The sequence below is a fragment of the Falco cherrug genome, chromosome 17 (assembly GCF_023634085.1).
Source record: "Falco cherrug isolate bFalChe1 chromosome 17, bFalChe1.pri, whole genome shotgun sequence".
Taxonomy (NCBI): Eukaryota; Metazoa; Chordata; class Aves; order Falconiformes; family Falconidae; genus Falco; species Falco cherrug.
Genome location: NC_073713.1, coordinates 4,260,355 through 4,278,480, shown reverse-complemented (window position 1 = coordinate 4,278,480; position 18,126 = coordinate 4,260,355). Strand labels below are relative to the sequence as shown.

General features: G+C 43.7%; 1 protein-coding gene across 7 annotated transcripts in view; it reads right to left on the bottom strand.

The window, feature by feature from the left end:
- Positions 1-18,126, bottom strand: part of APLP2 (amyloid beta precursor like protein 2) — a 47,666-nt gene that overhangs the window by 15,235 nt on the left and 14,305 nt on the right. For all 7 annotated transcript variants that reach the window (XM_055728502.1, XM_055728503.1, XM_055728504.1 and 4 more), the window contains exons 2-6: positions 8,818-8,991; positions 7,460-7,589; positions 3,938-4,050; positions 2,194-2,369; positions 1,420-1,637 (exon numbers count right to left, since the gene is read on the bottom strand). In XM_055728502.1, coding sequence (XP_055584477.1) covers positions 1,420-1,637; positions 2,194-2,369; positions 3,938-4,050; positions 7,460-7,589; positions 8,818-8,991 — 811 coding nt within the window. The remainder of the gene's footprint in view (positions 1-1,419; positions 1,638-2,193; positions 2,370-3,937; positions 4,051-7,459; positions 7,590-8,817; positions 8,992-18,126) is intronic.

The following is an 18,126-nucleotide window of genomic DNA, read 5'->3' as shown; positions in this document are numbered from 1 at the left end:
TTGTCTCAACACAGAGCTCTCATCTGCAAGAGCCCTTTCTCCTTAGCTAGAGGCTGAAGCAGCAAGGATCTACTTTGCTGATGCCACAGCGCTATGCCTCAGGTGTCCCAGTGGTAGAGCCTCTGCTGTGTAAAACCAACATGATGCAAAGAAAGCCCATTAGTGCTGCTTAAAGCGTTCAAAGATGTCCTGCTCTCTGCACTCAGCCTGGATAGACGCTTCCCATCTTAAAGGTGAGGTACAAAAGCAAGTGAAAAGGCAGGCTAAGCAAGAAGAACATGATCGCCATGGCAATCTCAGCCGCTAGGTTTTTAAGTTTTGAAACATCGGTACACCAAATATTGAAACTGCAGGCTGCCACGGTTGTGGCCTGCTTCACAATAAGTGGGCAATACGAGCAGCTGCGTTATTCCGAGGCAAGAGAACACATACAGTGTATAGGTTAGCAACTGTTTGTGGTACTGCAGGGAAGAAAAGACTGCATACCCCCAAAACAGACACCCCAGTCACATTGTTCCCAGTCTGATTCAACACCTGCAGTCCTGGAACAGTCCCGTACATATATGAGCTAAGCCTTGTTTCAGCAAGTAAAAAATTATCTGCAGCATGCTGGCATTTTACCAAAAAGATGCAAGTACTGCTGGCAATGATTCAGTGATCTGTAGCTAATTGAATTTCATTCCCTCTCCCCTCCTCTGCAGACACTTCTACATGCAAAGTACAGGACATCACGTAACGCTGAGCCACCACACCATCAGCGGATGCCCTCCACAATGGCACCTACCGCTTAACAAAAGCTACCACAAGCACAGTATATATTACTATTGCAGAAAAGATGTATAACTCGCATAACGTTGGGCCAACCGTGCCGGCTGACTTTCTTTCATGAAAGAGAAGCGTTTACGCAAAGGCAGCGCTAAGTATGTTCCTCACTCTGAAATGGTCGGATGGCACCTTCACGCCACCTCTGCAGAGTACAGCCCACCACTTTTAGCTTCCTTTTTGTACGCTGGTATAAAACACCAAATCCAAGATAACCACCCCAAACCAGGATTTTAAATTCCTAGCGTACCCCAAATGCTTCCTTAAGGTCTTCCAAAATTAGCCTATGCAGATACGGCTTTTCTGACTCAACACCGCACCTTCACGGAGGCTCTCGTTCAACATGCCAAACACCGGGCTTTCTGCCAGCAGAACTGCTGTTTATCTGGAAGCATACGGCCCATGCTCTAGAGAGTTAATTTCAACACTTGAAACACAAGCATCATCAGCTCTCCTCTGTTTGCTAACTTATCTGGCAAATAAAACTTCCAAGTGGCATTTATTGACTTGATCTAAACCCCATCGCCAACCGACAGGCAACAAGAATACTCTCCAGGAAGCAAGCAAGCAAGGTCTGTAGGCTAGAATGTGTCTTACATTTCATATCGCTGCTGACTTCTTTTTCGGAAACAGCCTTATCATTGCTAGGCTCTGTGGGGGTCTCTTCGTTGTAATCATCAATTTTGTAGCTATCGTAATAGTAATCACGGTCTTCCACCACATCCTCCTCCTCTTCCCCTTCATCGTCTTCATCCTCATCTTCCTCCACAGCTGTTCCTGTGAAGTCTTCTACACCTGCCTCTGTGGGGAACTCACTGAAGGGATAACAGTTAAGTTAGGGGGTAAAGTTAAGGTTAATCACGTTGCAGCCAACCTTTGATGTACCAGAATAATGATTCTTTCTTCACCTGCTCTAGAAACACAAGCTGTGGGGAAAATAAACGTACCAACTACTGATCAGCCCATCAACCAGCGCAATGGGACTTCCCTTGTTACAGCCACACCTGCTACTGCAGGCAGAGCTTCTCCATGGCTGTGGCTTAATGGGGTTTCCTTGCGTTTCCTCATCAGCTTCTTTTCAGTAAGTGAAAGTCTGTCACTGGGGGAGCTTCCTACTGTAGCAATCAGACAGTCTTTTTGACTAAGGATGAAGGGAGGGGAGCTGTTTGGCTCCTCCGGTAAGAGGAGCACTGCAAAGTCATCTGTCCTTCTGCAAGGCTTTCTCAGGCTCAGGACAGCCCTTTGGGAAATTCAAAAGCACAGGAATTCTCCTCTCAGTCTTCTCACCACACAGGAATTGCTGCGTGAAATATTCACGAACAGCAATTGCACGTACAGAGCTGTTAACATCTATGCCAGTAAGAAACCTACCTTTTATAAAGGTCATAGTCTTCATCCTCGTCTTCGTCCTCCTCTTCTTTGGACACAGCCTCATCCACAACCTTTGCCTGAGGACAACACACGTATTCTGTTCCATGGAACTGGTCTACTCCACAGGGCAGCAGCATGCCGTAACGGTGCAGGATCATCCCTTCTGTCAGACAGGCCTGAAAGAGGAGCCCACTCACGTCAGTTTAGCACCCTGCTCTTGCTTTGGATAAAGCTGAAATTGGTCTAGCACACATCCCAAGAACACTACCAATGGTCTAAATTCTACAGCAAAAAGACAACAGCAACATAAGACCCAAGTCTGAACATCAAAGGAAAATGGATTTGAAACCTGTAGCTTAAGCAAAACCCCCAGAAAAGTCTCAGATTCAGAGCCATCCAGTGCTTCCTCGTATTAACATATCAAACACCCCTCAGCCCCTAACAACTCCTGATTTGTCAGCCTGGCTACTGTGTCCAGGAAAAATAACTATAGACGTTTTGTGCCAACTCAATGGAGAGAGCACTTGAAAGAAACAGAACTGGTGTTTGCTTTCCTGGGCTGGCCATTTCATTAAACTTTATCTATTAAACTTTACACTGGAGTAAGTGAGTAATCACTCAAATGGACTTTGCGTCAAGATTATTTTAACATGCTGTAGATGAAAATCAACCAGATAATTCAAGAAAAAGCCAAATGCAAACTGTAATCAGGCATTATGTCTACACACTTCTCTTAAACTAAGGGAATACATGGCTTTGTGGTGCCCCAGAAAATTATGAAGAAAGGCTTTATTATGTACCTCAGAATCCTTCTGTGCTTGGCTTTGTTACAGCACAGATGTAAAATAAGCCAAGTATTTCTGGAAAAGCGCTGCAACTATCTTGAAAGCCAGTGATGTTTAAATCTGCTAGACATTAACAAGTTTATCCTCAATTAAAAGGTGATTCCTCTAGCACAGCTTTATTTAGATGTATTTTTGCTCTCAGGATTTTAGAGAAGTAGGAAGTTGTAACTGGTGCATCCTTGAGCTCACCTTTACTAGCACCATTACAACTAATCACTGTGTTGCCGTTTCTGTAATTGCAGTTTCTACAAAATGGAAAACATGTACATTTCATCACGATCTTGTTTTCACTTCCTCCATTTCGAATGGGCGTGCAGAGTATTTGCAACATTTTTGCTACTCCGATAAAAAAAAAAAAAAAAAAAAACCCAACACAAAAAAAAACCAACCCACAACACAAAAAAAAACCCCACAGGCTAGATTTATTCTGAGAAGATAATCCATCTCTTATGTAAAACCTCCACTAATCAGTCACAATGAAACTCAGGCTGCCCCCAAGCAAACATTCCCAACCAAATCCCCAGCAGCAGCAGCAGCAGGTACACAAATGCAAAACATGCAAGGGAAGTAGCGAGTATCCTATGACCTGTAGATCTCCACCCTGGAAAGAAGGATGAGCCACTGGATTGAAACATGCCAGAGACCTCATTTCAATTCCTAGCTCCATCCTAGGGTATGATTTTGGGCAAGCTACTTAGGACAGCTTTCCACAAATGAAGAATAATTCAGCTAGCTACACAGGTTTTTTAAGTCACTTGACTACTTTTAATTATCTTTTTTTTTTTCCATTTGCTCTCTGCCTCGACCTGTATGGATAAATGCTGTATTTATTGCTCCGACACTACACAGCCAAATGGACGGATCCAGAATACAGATTCCTGCCACAGCAGCTCAATTACCTCTTTCGCCACAGTGTGCCAGTGCTGATGGCTTTCACACACATCCATCCACTCCTTATGGAAGAATTGGCACTTCTCTGGAACCAGCAAGACATCGCTTACAAACTCACCCACTGAAGAAAAAAGCAAAATGTCCACAGTTCACACATGTCCGACTTCCAACAGAAAACAAAGCCAATATCAGAACTCCCCCAAAGTACACTTTCGTTGCAACTGCCTCAAAGTTTTGATATATTTTTAACAGGGACAGGTCAGATCAGCAGCTATCCCTGGCAAATTAACAGAAAAAGAGAGCCTCAGTTTCCAAGGTAAAAACAATGTGAACCCTAAGGCTGAACTGAAAGCAAAGTTTACAGCCCTTGTTAATAAATAGTTGTTCATGGAACAGACAGGATTGACTGAAGAGATTTCACTCAAATCTCTGAGAAGATTGCATCTGCATAAGGAAGTTTTCAAACCACCTAATCACCAATTTCTAAATGAGTTGCATCGTACCAAAGTTAGTTCATGCTGTCTGGTGCCGTAACAGCCTGGAGATTTTTATATGCCACCAGCGTTATCTATGTTTTCAGTATCTGGGTATCTGAGCAAGTCGTGTTTGGTTTTGTTTTGTTTTGTTTCCAGATGGTTTAATTCAGGATCAACTGCAGCACATTCCCTGACTGGGACAGTCCTAACCAAAACACAGAGAGCTGGAAAAATAAAAACTATACGGCCCAAAAACCAGAGTACAATCACAGTCAGCAAATACACTGCATTCCACCAATTTAGACAGCCACCACCTCACCAGCATGATGAAGTTTTGGCACAATCTTAAACCCAGACTCTTTGCTTTTGAGGAAGGTCAGAGAGAGAGAGAATTGGTGTGCTCTATGGACTCTGTAATAGTTGGATTTAAAAACTATTTAGCCTGAATTTCCACCACAACTCGGTTTGGCACCACATATGAAATAAGTATCAGAACCGTATCAGCATTACTTTCTGTTCTTAGCCCAAAAGTCCTACCAAACACTGCCACTGGAACCCGAAACGTGAAATTTTCCCAAAGCTGAGATTTTTCTTTCTTTCTTGCAGATTTAAATGTCACATCCAGAAATTTTTAAAAAGCATATACCTAGATACTCTGAGAAGACCAAGAAAACATCTTCAGTCCAAGTGTTTCAAAGCAACCCCTTGCACACGTGACCGGCAGCTTTAGGAATCATTTATTAACATTGGAGAAAAGGGTTTTAAGTCAAAGGCCTTCTCTCACAGTCTTCAGGGAGTAGAATTATTTGTCCAACTAACCTTCAACACCACCTTTTCAATAGAAATTTTAATGTTTTGGGCGACCATTCTTTTTTTCAGCCCCCCAGGATTGACACCAAAGGCTCACGGACACATCTCCTATGCATTATACACAAGCTGAGTTTACAGACAGATTATCTGATGACAACTGCAAGATAATGAAATCGAGTAGCATTCATCATCCCTTTTCAATTTGTTTTTCTGTTAGCTAAATTTTAAACTAGTAAGACACAACAGGCCGGTGAGAACTCTGAGATGAAAGGTTTAAATGCTTCTGATAAGCAAGCTAAAACTGACCAGAGTTTAAAATGAAGAGACAGTGTTTCTGGGCAAGGCAGAAGGCTCAAACTGATCGGATACAATAATCATTAACAAACAGCAGCCGTTAAGCAGCTACTTTGAAAAACACCGAGTCTTAGCCCCGTCGCCTAAGACACATGGAAGATTCTCTCAGTTCACATCGGAACTGGAAAACCCGTACACGCTACACATTGATGGACACCTTCCCCATTCACGGCCACTGGTGTCAAAAAAGAAAAATCCTCAGCCTTTCCAGCTCGGAGGAGGTCCGAGAGGGGTTTCCATGCCACCTAGCAGCCAGAACTGTCAGCAGTTTGTCTTTTCACACCTCGCCAGGCTCGGCCCTGCTCCCATCATCCTATTGTTACCTTTATTTTACAGTTCAGTGAGAGTGCTAATGGGTTCTCCTCTTCTCCCCTCTTTACTTTTGAAATACAAAAGAGCTTTCATTGCTGGGGGGGGGGGGAGGCAGGAGAAGGGTAAACACTGCACACAGCAAGAGCCAACCTCAGGAGAGTCTGTGCATTAATGTAGCAAGGAAGACACAAGCTGGAACAGGAACAAAAAAATACAGTTTGACTGTAACCAAAAAGTCACAGGCACCCGAGAGAAACACATCATCCATTTACAACCAGCGATCTGAGCACTGCTGTAGAGGAGAAGGTATTTTATACACACATGGGCTACCGACTTGCAACTCGAATCTGAAATCCAAAGCTTGGGCCGTACAAGTCAAGAACACTGTGAAAGACACCAATTAAAACTTTGACGGACAGTTTAATGCTTATCAAATTTTAGGGCGCTGTCACTAAAATCAGCTTATTTTGCAGCTGGAGAATAGGCTTGGGGGAGGATTACTTCTAAAAGAGATGACCCTTATGAAACCAGAGATCTGGCTTTCATCCTTATTTCCATTAGAAGTTCTCAGTAGAATGGGTTTGGTTGCTTCTCAAACCTGAATTTTCACATCTATAAAGGCAAATATCTTTCTCCCAGGACGTGTCCACATCAAATTCCATTTTTTTATGAAGTGCTTTACGATGACCTAGTGGAAGCTGTTCATACAGGACAAAGCACCCATACAGTTCTGCAGTTTCACCTGCGTTCTCCTACATCAAACCACGTGCTAACCTGAGATACGAATACAAGTTATGAACACTGGTTCCTGCCGAATGCTCCCAGCAATCAAAACTCTCCAAGATCGCACAAGACTTCGTACAAAACAAGTCTTTCCCAGCGGATAACTGAAAAGAGATCCAGCCAGCTGAGACTAAGCTTACTACTAAGAACGCATGCAGTGCAGCGCAGCGTCAGGCACAACCTACGGGTCAAAAGCCACAAGATAAACATGTTGCCTGCTTCAAGTGGGTGGATAGATTCTGGAAAGCACCATGAAACCCATCACCGTTTCTCTCTTATTCTTTCACAGTTCAAAGTGGGGACATGGGATACAGCTGCAAGAAGCAGGGCCTCTTTGAACTAGCAAAGTTTAAATATAGTCATTGAAACAGAATAGAGATCTCTTGCCAAGACCAAAGCAGGAAGCCTAAACACACTGAGCATTCGAGTCTCCAAGGCAACAAAATATTAAAGCTCCACAAAAATAGGATCACAGTATTAAATCCCAGTGTCTTTGTGATACTCAAATACAATAGCCTTCAGGTTTTTATGGCAGTTGCAGAGAGAATGGGGATTTCTTTTTCGCGCCAGGCACCATTATTCCACCACAGCTGTTATCAAGCTGTCGATCTGTTTGAGAAAGGCAGAGTTCCATCTTGTGGAAATAAAAAATGTTTAAGCAGAAGTTGGATGCAGAAATGGCAACCTGATCTAAGAGAAGCCTTACAAACTCTGTTGTTCCCCCTGTAAGAAGCCAGGAGGCAATTCTTTGCTCCTCCCACAAGAATGCACAAACACATCATACCACGCACTCACCCAGGCACTTGTAGGGCACGACAATGTGAGTGTGGTCCTTGCACTGTTTCTTCCCTCTCTTGCACCAGCTGTCGATGCTGACAGGTTGGTTGGCTTCCACAACGTTCGTAACCTGAAGGTCTGGGTACATCTGTTTAACAAGACGCACAGGGAGGTTTCTCTCCAGAAAGGACAAAGAACATGCAAAGTGGCTCCTAACCAGGAGCAGTGAGGCTGGTGCTCTACATAAAAACAAGTTCAAATTTGCACGTTGACACAGATTCTCCTCTGGGCCAAGCTTACAACAGCTGAAGACATAAAGCTGCCAGCCGTTTGTCACACTGGGCTTGAGAAATGGAACTGGTCATCACTTTGTGGCAGGAGAAAGCCAGGTCAGGGCAAGAGCCTTCACTGGCACTAAGCTGAGGTGTCTGGCTTTGCATGGTAGCAGAGGAGTATTTGGGTTTGGAGGAGACTTACCTGTTCCATTCTGCCTGGTGCAGTGCGATACCCTCTGGAAGATGGCAACAAATAGAGCTCAGTAATCTCTTCAGACTCTCTCCTCACTTGTCAAGCCAACATGCACCCACCTCCTCAGGTTTCCTTATCCCTGCTCCATTTATGGTGTATTAATAAAATCCTGATGTCCTGCTCCGGTTCTCAAGTCCAGACACTGACTTACATGTAGAATCCTACTTCGGGAACCAAGCATAGCCCCAGTTGTATCAGCCTGGTAAAACAGTTCTAAAAGTTTTCCAGTCCAGATGTGCATTCTATCACTTTCCCATTAAAAAAATAACACATTCCTTGTGGTATTTTACATAAATTGCTCCTCTGAGGTGACAAGTAAGACACGGATCAAGGCCAATACGTTACAGTATATCTGGAGCATGCTGAAAGGAGATTACATCTTTTACAATAAAGCATAAAGAGCCTAAAGACACTGGCTACATTTTGGTGAGAATATTTTTCTAATACTCCGGCTGATCTGAACATGTCACCGAGAACAACAAGGCCATGTACTAATTAGAATAGGCGTCAGGTTCCATTTTGCACAACATGGAGCAGATGCTGGTTAACCAGCTCAGAGGCTGAACGTTTGAGGAAACCCCTGCAAACACAGACACGGGCACCTCTCTGACTTACAGACCGAGGACCTTCTGTGGCGGCATAGTTGATCTAAATCAGAGGTAGCTCCTACAGCCCACTGCAGTGTCCTGCCTGCTCCTCCTGGGCTATAAGCCACCAACACAATTCAGGGAAGTGAACTAGTCAAAAGCAGGTTAGTCTCCTGAAGGGTGAATTTGCTACCGACCAGCTAAACTGGAATCCAATTCCTTAGCAGCAGTGACGATTCAGGATCTCACAGAACAACTCACCTCCTGGCAGTACTGCAGAATATCTTCCTTTTTTCCAAAGCAGCTCTTGGTCCCGGACGTGTCAGGTTCCCATTTCCCAGTCTGGATGTTCACATGCATGTTTAGCTTCCCACAGAACATGGCAATTTGAGGCTCTGCCACTGCAAACCCTGTCCCAGCATTGGCTGCGAGTGCCTGTGAAGACAAACAAAAACAAAACATGTTGATTGCATTATCCGATCAAAAGCAGAACACATAAACCCTCTGGCATCTTCTCAGAGAGCTCCTGCTTAATCCAGAATATCAGCGGTATCTTGCAAACTATTTCATAACAGCATCCCTTAAAGCTCATGAGCCCACCACACAAAAAAAGGTGTTTTGTTTGTCCAAACTCTGTTTTTATTATTGCAACAGCTTACCAAAACCAAGAGTAATTCACACTTAAAGGTTGCGCTCACAAAGGCCAAAACAGATGTCCGAAAAACTTTAACTGATATTTGAAGACAAATAATACTAACAACTTTTGGCGGAGCTAACACTCCATGAGCTTACATGCAAAGCGGGTATTGCTACTACTAATCAACTGCTTCCCACTGCAAGAATGCTGCTCAGACTTTGAAGCCGTATGTTTCTCCCAAAATCTTCAAATATTAGATACAGAAAGACCTAAGCTTCTGGCTCAAACACCAAGTAAAGATGACTTCTGCTGAATCAGAAAAAACTAGCTGTTGCAACCAGCCCCTCAAAGCCCCCTGTCTCTCATTCTGCACACTCCTGTGGGTGTTTGTACTGCCTGGTTTCTGATGTGTATTCTGTGCACTTCTCACCCTGCACCAACAGACAAAAACCCGACAACCCAGACCCACATTTGGGTCAAACTGCAGACTGATCAATGAAAACAAGGTCAGGTTTTCTTTCTGAAATCTTGCTGCCTGACCAAAAGAAAGAAAGAGATTAAATTAAACTGCAGACGGGTTTTTTCTGAAAAGCCTGACTGGATGCTGGGAGCTGAACATCCTCTCCCTACATAACTACTAGCTGTTGTGAAAGAATTAGAAGAAAAAAAAAAAGAAAAGAAGAGGTATGAGGCAAAAAACAGATGAACTCCTAAATCGAAAGCTCTTTAAGGTGTTTAAGGGAAGGAAATCCATTTCAACTACTCCAGACGAGGCAGATTAGAAACTGCAATGCAGAGAGGCTTCACAGCACCGCTGCCCCTAAAGCTGCTTTTTTCCTGGCAGGCAGCACTACCCTAGGCCACCAGTCCTGCCTTCACGTTTAACTTTTCATGCACTCAAACATGCAGACGTTATTGTGGGCACCGTTCATCCCCTACTGCCTACAGATCCCCATCATCTCATATTATCAATACGTGTATGCTTAATGCAAATAAAGGAGAGCAAAGCAAAGAATTCAGCTGGACAACCCCTGCGTGCAGCTCCTAGTTGCTGGATATTAAGAAAAAATTAACTCCATTATAATTAGTTCATTTCTCCCTCTCCCAATTACACACAAAACCACTGCCTGGAGGGAAGACACTTCAACACTAAGGGAGAGGAAACGATTGTTTAGTGCTGAACACATAGCTAGTGCTTGGGGGATAAGACCAACTTGAGGCACAAAAGCATAAATTCACATGTCAGCTTCAGAAAAATTACCCCTCGAGTTTTACGAACTATTCAGCTGCACATCACTTAAGGGAAACAGTCCTATACAAGCAGCTTCTAGGTACTCTAACCCTTTCACCCAACAGACACTCATGACAGCAAGTTTTAGCGCAGTTGACAAAGCAAAGAAATACTGAACTATATATAATAGATACCAACATTGATGTGACCCTAACAAAACGTTTCCAAGTTCACATATACTTTCAAGTTTAGTGTAGATACATTTCTCATACTCTCCGTCCTAATGAAAACAGGACAGTTACGTACTTCAGGTACAGGAGGACTTCTGATGAATACACTGAGGCTGGGTAACAGGGTGCAGTCACTTTGTTCCTTCAGAAATCAAACCACTTAATAAACACGTGCTTCTAACAAGTGCCAACTGATATCAGGCAGCAACACCTATGCTCTTGCATGGCTTCCCTCCCTGCCGTATCATAGAATTGTAGCATCGTTTAGGGCGGAAAAGACCTTTAGACCATCAAGTTCAACTGTTCACCCAGCCCTGCCAAGCCTACCGCTAAACCACGTCCCGAAGTCCCACATCAATGCATCTTTTAAATCCCTTCAGGGATGGCGAGTTAACCGCTTCCCTGGGCAGCCAACACAGAACGATCCTTCATAACACACACATACAAACTTTGTCAGAGGGCCTTTTTATCTCTCTCCAAACACACACCCCTTTGGTACCAACAACCACTTTCCAGAGAGCACAAGACTTGACATGTTCAAGGAAACAATCCACAACACAATTCTATTTTATGACAACACTGCAACTACATCCAAGAGTCAAGCTGAATTCTGAAAAGAAAAAAAAAAGGCAATATCAAGTATGCAGAAAGCATTAACCCTCCTAAGAAGAACACAGTGCATCAAAAGAGAATAAATTGTACGTGTTATGAACGGTTTGGAGATCATTAGCACTGCCTATGCATGAGATCTTTGTACTTCAAAGCAAACCTAACAAGTATGCAGCAAAATAAGGTAACTGCATAAGCAGGAGAGGTGCAGGCTCCAGCTGGAGAGGCAGAAACCGCCATAAGCACGCCATTCATAACAGCTCTTGCATGAGCAAAACTCCTGTTCAAACACATACCAACCTCCTGAAATCATGCCCACCCCCTGTTTACATACCGATGTGAGCCGGTGGGGGGTTTTGCCATCTCTCTCTGGCCTGACACCTCTGCACTGTGGCAAAGGTATCATTCCTCCTCCCTGGATTGCTCACATAGTTTACATATCAGTCGAGTGCTGTTGCTGTAGCTACCAGAACATGCTAAGCCCCAATTCACAGCTGAACAAACAAGACTAATTACTTGCTTGATTTCATCAGTTTTAATCAAATGGAATAAATCTTTTCTTTAATTGCTTTGTTGAGTAAGTTAATGAACTTTGATATATTTTGAATCTTTAACCCTGTGACCTGCAAGATAAGATTTTTGAGGAAGGGACTTCCATTTGTCACCACTGGCGATCCACTCCAGCCACCTATCACAGCAGTTATTTAATTTTGCATTTTAATCTCATTCTACCTGTTCTGAAAGAATACAGCACAGCGAAATTCATTAGTACCAGTGGAGGCCACACCATTAATGCTGCTACCGAAGTAGTGAAGAAAGTCACCTCCAAGATTTTTTTGGGGGACAAAGTCATTTTCTGTTGCTCCCCACAATGGCCTTCGATGTGTCAAAAATAAAAGCAGATCGCTTGGGCTGACGATGCCTCAGGTTAGCTAGTCTACATTCAAGCATCATTTTGCAAAAGGAGGTTTGGGGAACACATAAACCAGCACAAAGCTTGGGATAAGGCCATGTCCTTAGCTAAGCTCTTCAGTACTTCAGAGAATTCATCCATACCACACTGCAGAGGGATGAACAAACTGACAGCGCATTCTTCTTTGTGAATTTCCCAGCCATAAATGGAAGCAGTCGCCTCTTTTTGTGCTGGAGAGCAACTATTCAATCCCTTAAACAAGCAGAGTGACAGCTCGAGAGGTGCAACATGCACAAAATGGAAGAGAGTTCATCCAGTTCTGTATGTCCTTGGGAAACACTATTTTAGTAGTTATCCTATTAATAGATACCCATAACATGAGAGCTAGACAAACGTTATCTGGGGAAAGACCGTCAGAAACCATTACTTTCCTCACTGGCACTTGCATTTACAAGATGTTTCACGATAAATCCCATTCTGCCTTTTGGTGTAATTCTGTAATCCAGTTTGCTTTCCAAGACCACAGAAACCATGATTCCATAAACACAAAAATCTCTGGCCAGGTCATGCCACTTAAATTCCTCACCCTGTCATGCAGTGCCTGATTTACGGTCCCAAAACATTGGAATTCAAACCTCTAAATCACTATCACTGATGGTCATGTCTCTGCCCAAGTATCCTGTTTTCCATTTACTACCAGACTCCTCAGCTTGTGACAGTGGGTTTGATGGGTGAGCTTGCTTTATCCATCCAGAGGCCTGGGCTCTACGTGGTAACAAGGGTCATGTCTTTCCTTCTTACCAGTATCTACCCATCGCAAAGGAGGGATGCCAGGCTAGAGAGATGACGGGCTTTGCATGGCGCAGTGACGTTCTTTCAGGAGGGTTTTTTTGAGTTTAAACCGCTTCTGCTCTCTGGTGTGCCTCTACTTCAACTTCAGTTTCTACTGCAGCTGGGAACAATATCCAGAAATTCCTATCAGTTTAGGTAAAATAAGGAATATTTTACATCTACCCCCAGAACGCATAGCGATACATTGCAGCTCTGATTCAGAAAGATGTAAACATGAAAACCGCCCCCTTGTTCCTTGCCTCTGATTTCCAGGATCTGTTAAACCTCATCACAACATACCTTATTTAGCATGTTGCCTATACAGCTACCGAATGTTATTCGGGAAAGCCTTCTGGCATGCGGCTGGGGACTTCAGGACTGAAGGGGGATTGGAGTTTCTTTCTTTTGTAAAGACAAGTTGATCATTACGGTGCACAGGAACGAGTTCCTCAGAGCTTTCCGTAATAGCACAAAGGTATCTACAAAATGTCACATTTAACTACATTCTGAATTTTCTGTGAGGTCAAACATTACAGTGACCTCACCCATCTGATCAGATTAGCCAGCATACGAGTCTTTATTCCAGCAAAATCGGTGTGGACGGGAGCTTAGCAGGAGATCTTAAGATTGCCTTTTCATTTATGCAGAAGAGCTGCTCTCACAGCATATGGTTTCTAAAGAAAATCTAGGAATATGCATTATAGAAAATCTGGCTACAGGGTGGAAGGACTGCAAGGCTTGAGAAGTACGGAGAGCCTGCTAGGAAAACTCATGCTGCCCGTGCTTTCCATCAGGCTTCTGCTGCAGCAATACATGAGCAGCCCTGGCCAGATAAAGGCACGGAAGATTAAGTTGGTTTAAAACTGAAACTCCAGCCTCTAGAATTTATAAGCTGCTAGGAGGAAAAAAAAAAAAAAAAAAAAAAAAAAAAAAAGCAGCTCCAGTCGTGAATTGCGTTGACTTGGCCAGAGAACACAGATTAATAGCTGCTGAGGGCATTCCCTGCCCCAAGAGAAAATGCAGAGCCTTTTGCAGGATTGTCTGCAGGTCGGATCAGATTTCCCACTCAGAAGAGTTACAGGTATTCTGCAACTATTTGCTGCTACAGTGACCAAAAAATGCCAGGCAGTACTCTGAAAGATCGCTTGTGCTGTTTGTTTTTAATTAAGCAAAGCCTCTGAAAGTAATACTGCTTATTAAATCAGAATGCACATGAACCGCCACCTGAGGGACTTCAGAACATGCTGTTCAGCACAGTCCCTACCCAGACAAATTATGCCCCCCACCTTTACTTAATTAAAGAAAAAAAAAAGCTTTTCTGCCTTTAAAAAAACCAACCCAGAACATTTCCTACTCTATGAGGAGGCCGACACTGTGACTCTGCCTATGTCTGTGTAATATCCATAGATACGGAGGATACAAACGGAACTCTTCCGAGTCCACTGAGGAATTCTAACAGTTCCTTTGATAGAAAAATGAGCCTTGTTCCCTTATCAGCCTTCTTGTGAGCATAACCCTTGAAGGCTGGTGGCTTTTAAATGTGCGAGTATTCTAACTTTTCACCCTTTCCTTGGCTGAAAAAATCGCTAGTGGGCATTTCTCTTTCCATCAGGAGAGGCCAGCCCTTGGCAAAATAGAAATAAAAATCAGAGATGTTGCAGGCACCGACTCTACGTCTGACAGGAGGCGTGAAGCTGAAGCTTTTGGAAGGGTTAACAGTTGGGTTGGCATCATAAAGCTGAGCCGTCCCAGGTCTCGACGTGCCGCACGGCCCTGAAATCTAATGTTCGTTACCGTGAATCTCACCTGAAAGGGAATTAATGGTTTATGGCAACCCAATATTCAGGAATGCTAAACTTCAATTAAAAAGCAGGAGAAGTTGGCAGACTGACTTTACGCACAAGAACTCAGAACAGAACACTTAAAATTCCCCTGGTTTGGGATTTATAACTTGTAAACAGGAGCAGAGCTTTCAATTTGTGCTTCAAATTGTTTCACGCTTTGTTTTCCTTAGCTTCTCTTCCTGCTTTTATTCAGCAGATAGGTGGCTTGAACCCAGGAAGTCTAATGAATGCCTGACACAGCAGGCAGTAAATCTACAGACTAGCAGCTCATCCTAGCTTTATTGCTTTATTTTTTTTTAAATTGCTGATAATTACAATAATGCACATGGGCAGGGGTCCAAGACAGGAAGAATTATTGTCTGCAGGCAGATCTGGTGTGAGCTGATAATACCAGCCTGTGTTTGCTTTTGAATTTAAATGGCAGAAATCTCAGTAAAGTAGTCTTTGGCTTACTTTAACTTGCTGGAAGGGGCGGAGTTCTCATCTGCTCGTCCTTTATTGACTTTTGTGGTAGAGGATTCTGCACCAGCAGAAAATTGGAAACCACCGCAGGAGCTGCAGCGCTAGCTCGGGTGCAGTTTATATCTAGATCGCTGCTGTTGATGCCTAACACGCAGCCTTGCACGGTCGGAAGTTCGGTGACAATAATCTACATACTTTCATACGTGCCGACAGCAACCGTAGCGTTCCAAAGACCAAAACGCTGCTGAAGCCTGAAGCATTCCTTACTGTTTTGGCACGCTCCTCTGCCTTTCTACGGAGAGAAGGGGAGATTTCCAAGTACCTTTCCAAGCAGCCTTTCTGCCCTTGGAATTTGTACTAATGAGGTAACAGATTATTTCCCCCTCCTCCCCTAGTTCACCATGCTCCATAAACCAAGCCTACATGAGTCACTGGGCAGATAATCTGCCTGTCAGACATTTGCACTCGGGAACAGCCACGGTCAGATAGAGAAAGCAGCACTGCAGGCAGTACTGGTGCATAGCTACGCTCAGGGAGCAGCAACCAAATTCGGTAAAGCCACGATTCAGCATCCTCGTGGCTTCCTGCAGTTGTTTGTGTAACACGGTTGCCTTTGGCATCCTCTTTTCTACCCTGGGGAGAGACAAAGTTCAGAACAACTCAGTTGGAGCCTTCCCTGAATAAACGTTACTGTACCCAGAACAGTGTCCTTTAAGAAAGATTAATGGATAGGCCTCCAGCTTTCAAAACTAAAGCTTGTGTGTCACGGCTAGGACGGGAACAGTGCACCACAAAAGCCACCCTAAAAAAATAAGGGCAGGAAAAGCGGCAGGCAGTACTAGTATGCCATTAATAATCCTTCCACAGTGCGCAGGTAGGTCCCAAGATGCTTAATCAGTCAGGGCACCTTCCGCTCATCGGAGGAACATCAGGAACGATTTTCATGCAAAGAATCAGACGTCTGCACTTACAGCCACTTCCCCTTTTCAGCAAAACACTGCAACGGTGCTATTTAAAGTACCTTTTTTATGGAGCGATTCTAAGACATATTACAGCACGTGGAGCTAGACCTATTTATTACTGGGCTAAACTAAGGCACAAAGTCAAGTGACTTGCCTAAGGTCACCCGTCAGTGGGCTCAGCCCGGTTTAATACTCAACTCCTCGGCGCTCCAATCTGTGTCATCATTCTGTCTTGCACAGCAAGACTAATTACTGTTGTCCCACCTGAATTATTTGGGCATCTGAACCACGGAGAGTCAAGATGTCTCGTTAGTTAGCCAGCAACTGAACACTTCAGCACAAGTTAATGTTTTCACATGTGCTAAGAATCAACTGAAGAAAATTGCCAAGGGGCAATTTTGCCTTCCTGGACAACTGGAAGGGAGATCCAAAACAAAACGTAAGAAAAGCAGCTATGATTTAACAGCGTTTCACTTTGACTCTCCTTTCAGATCTACTTGCATCACTGAGCTGACTGTTAATAGGAACTACCACCGTCCAGGACACGACACCAGCACTCAGACAGAAGGACTGCTGAGACACGCTATTTTATAAGTAACTTCTCCACATGGCTCGATAGCAAGTCCTTTCCATCTTAAGGCACGTTAGGCTACATGAGAGTTAGTGCCTATAACCACTGTGTGGTTACCAGGATACAGAGATTCCATGATACACAGGAAAGTTACATTTACAAAATCTTTCATCACTCCAAAACAATTTGTTCGAAGCAAAAATAACTTCTGGACTAAAACTCATCACAACTCACACACACACACACGATTTGTCCGCTAGCCTTCCTCACGGACAAAACCAGCAGAAAGGAGCCCGAGAGGATAATTTATCAGCATCAGGCAGGCAAAAAACAAACCCTTGCTACCGATTCCAAGTAATTTAGCATTCCAGGGGGGAACGAACCAAAACCAACCCCCAGAACCTGCCTCAAAACAGTGTGAATATTTGTTTTAGAGATCTTGTGAGGGTCACTGGGAGCTTCACAAAAAAGCCTGCAGTGGAGAGACCACTGTAGGAACCTGCGGTTACTCAGTCTAACCATGTGTCTAACCACTCGAGCAACTTGAGATAAAAAAGCTGCACAGACTGTTTTCACCCAACACACAACCATCCAAAAAGCAAGCAGGAAACTGAAGGGCATCTTTTAACAGAGCACCAAGAATTTGAAGGGGCAAAGAAAATACCTGCGGGGGAAAAAAAAAAAAGCAAGATAAAGGGAAGATAACAAGCAGGAATGCAGTTTGCAATGCAGTTTGGGTTTGGTTTCAACCATTCGTGAGCTCAGGTACCCCTCCTTTTAGAGATGTTGTTCAGTATCACAGATTGGCTATTTACACAGATTGCAACTGGTTTGGAACATGAGAAAATACTCATTTGGTATCTTAAAGTCCTGCAATTAGGCTAATACAGGAACCTCCCTGCAGCGCACAGGAATAATTCACCAGGTATTGCTCTAACCACGCTGAAGCTCAATAGGTCACACTGATGGCTTTCCACCCCCAAATTCACAATCTTCTGGAAAAAAACAAAACTAAACCCGAATTAATCAGTAATTGGGCCCTCCAAACAGTCCAGATGAAACTGCAAATCTGGAAGAGGAAACCATGGGGGTTTTAAGTCTTCACTTTCCAAACCATGCTAATGACCATCTTTTGGAAAACAGGAAACCCACAACTAAAATACACGGCTGCTTTCATCTTTGCTGCTGCTCCCTGAGCTTTGCCAAGCGTATGCTGGCCCAAACCAAAATTAACAACTTGCCAAAAAAATTACGGCATGGCCTTGCTGTTTTCAGTGTCC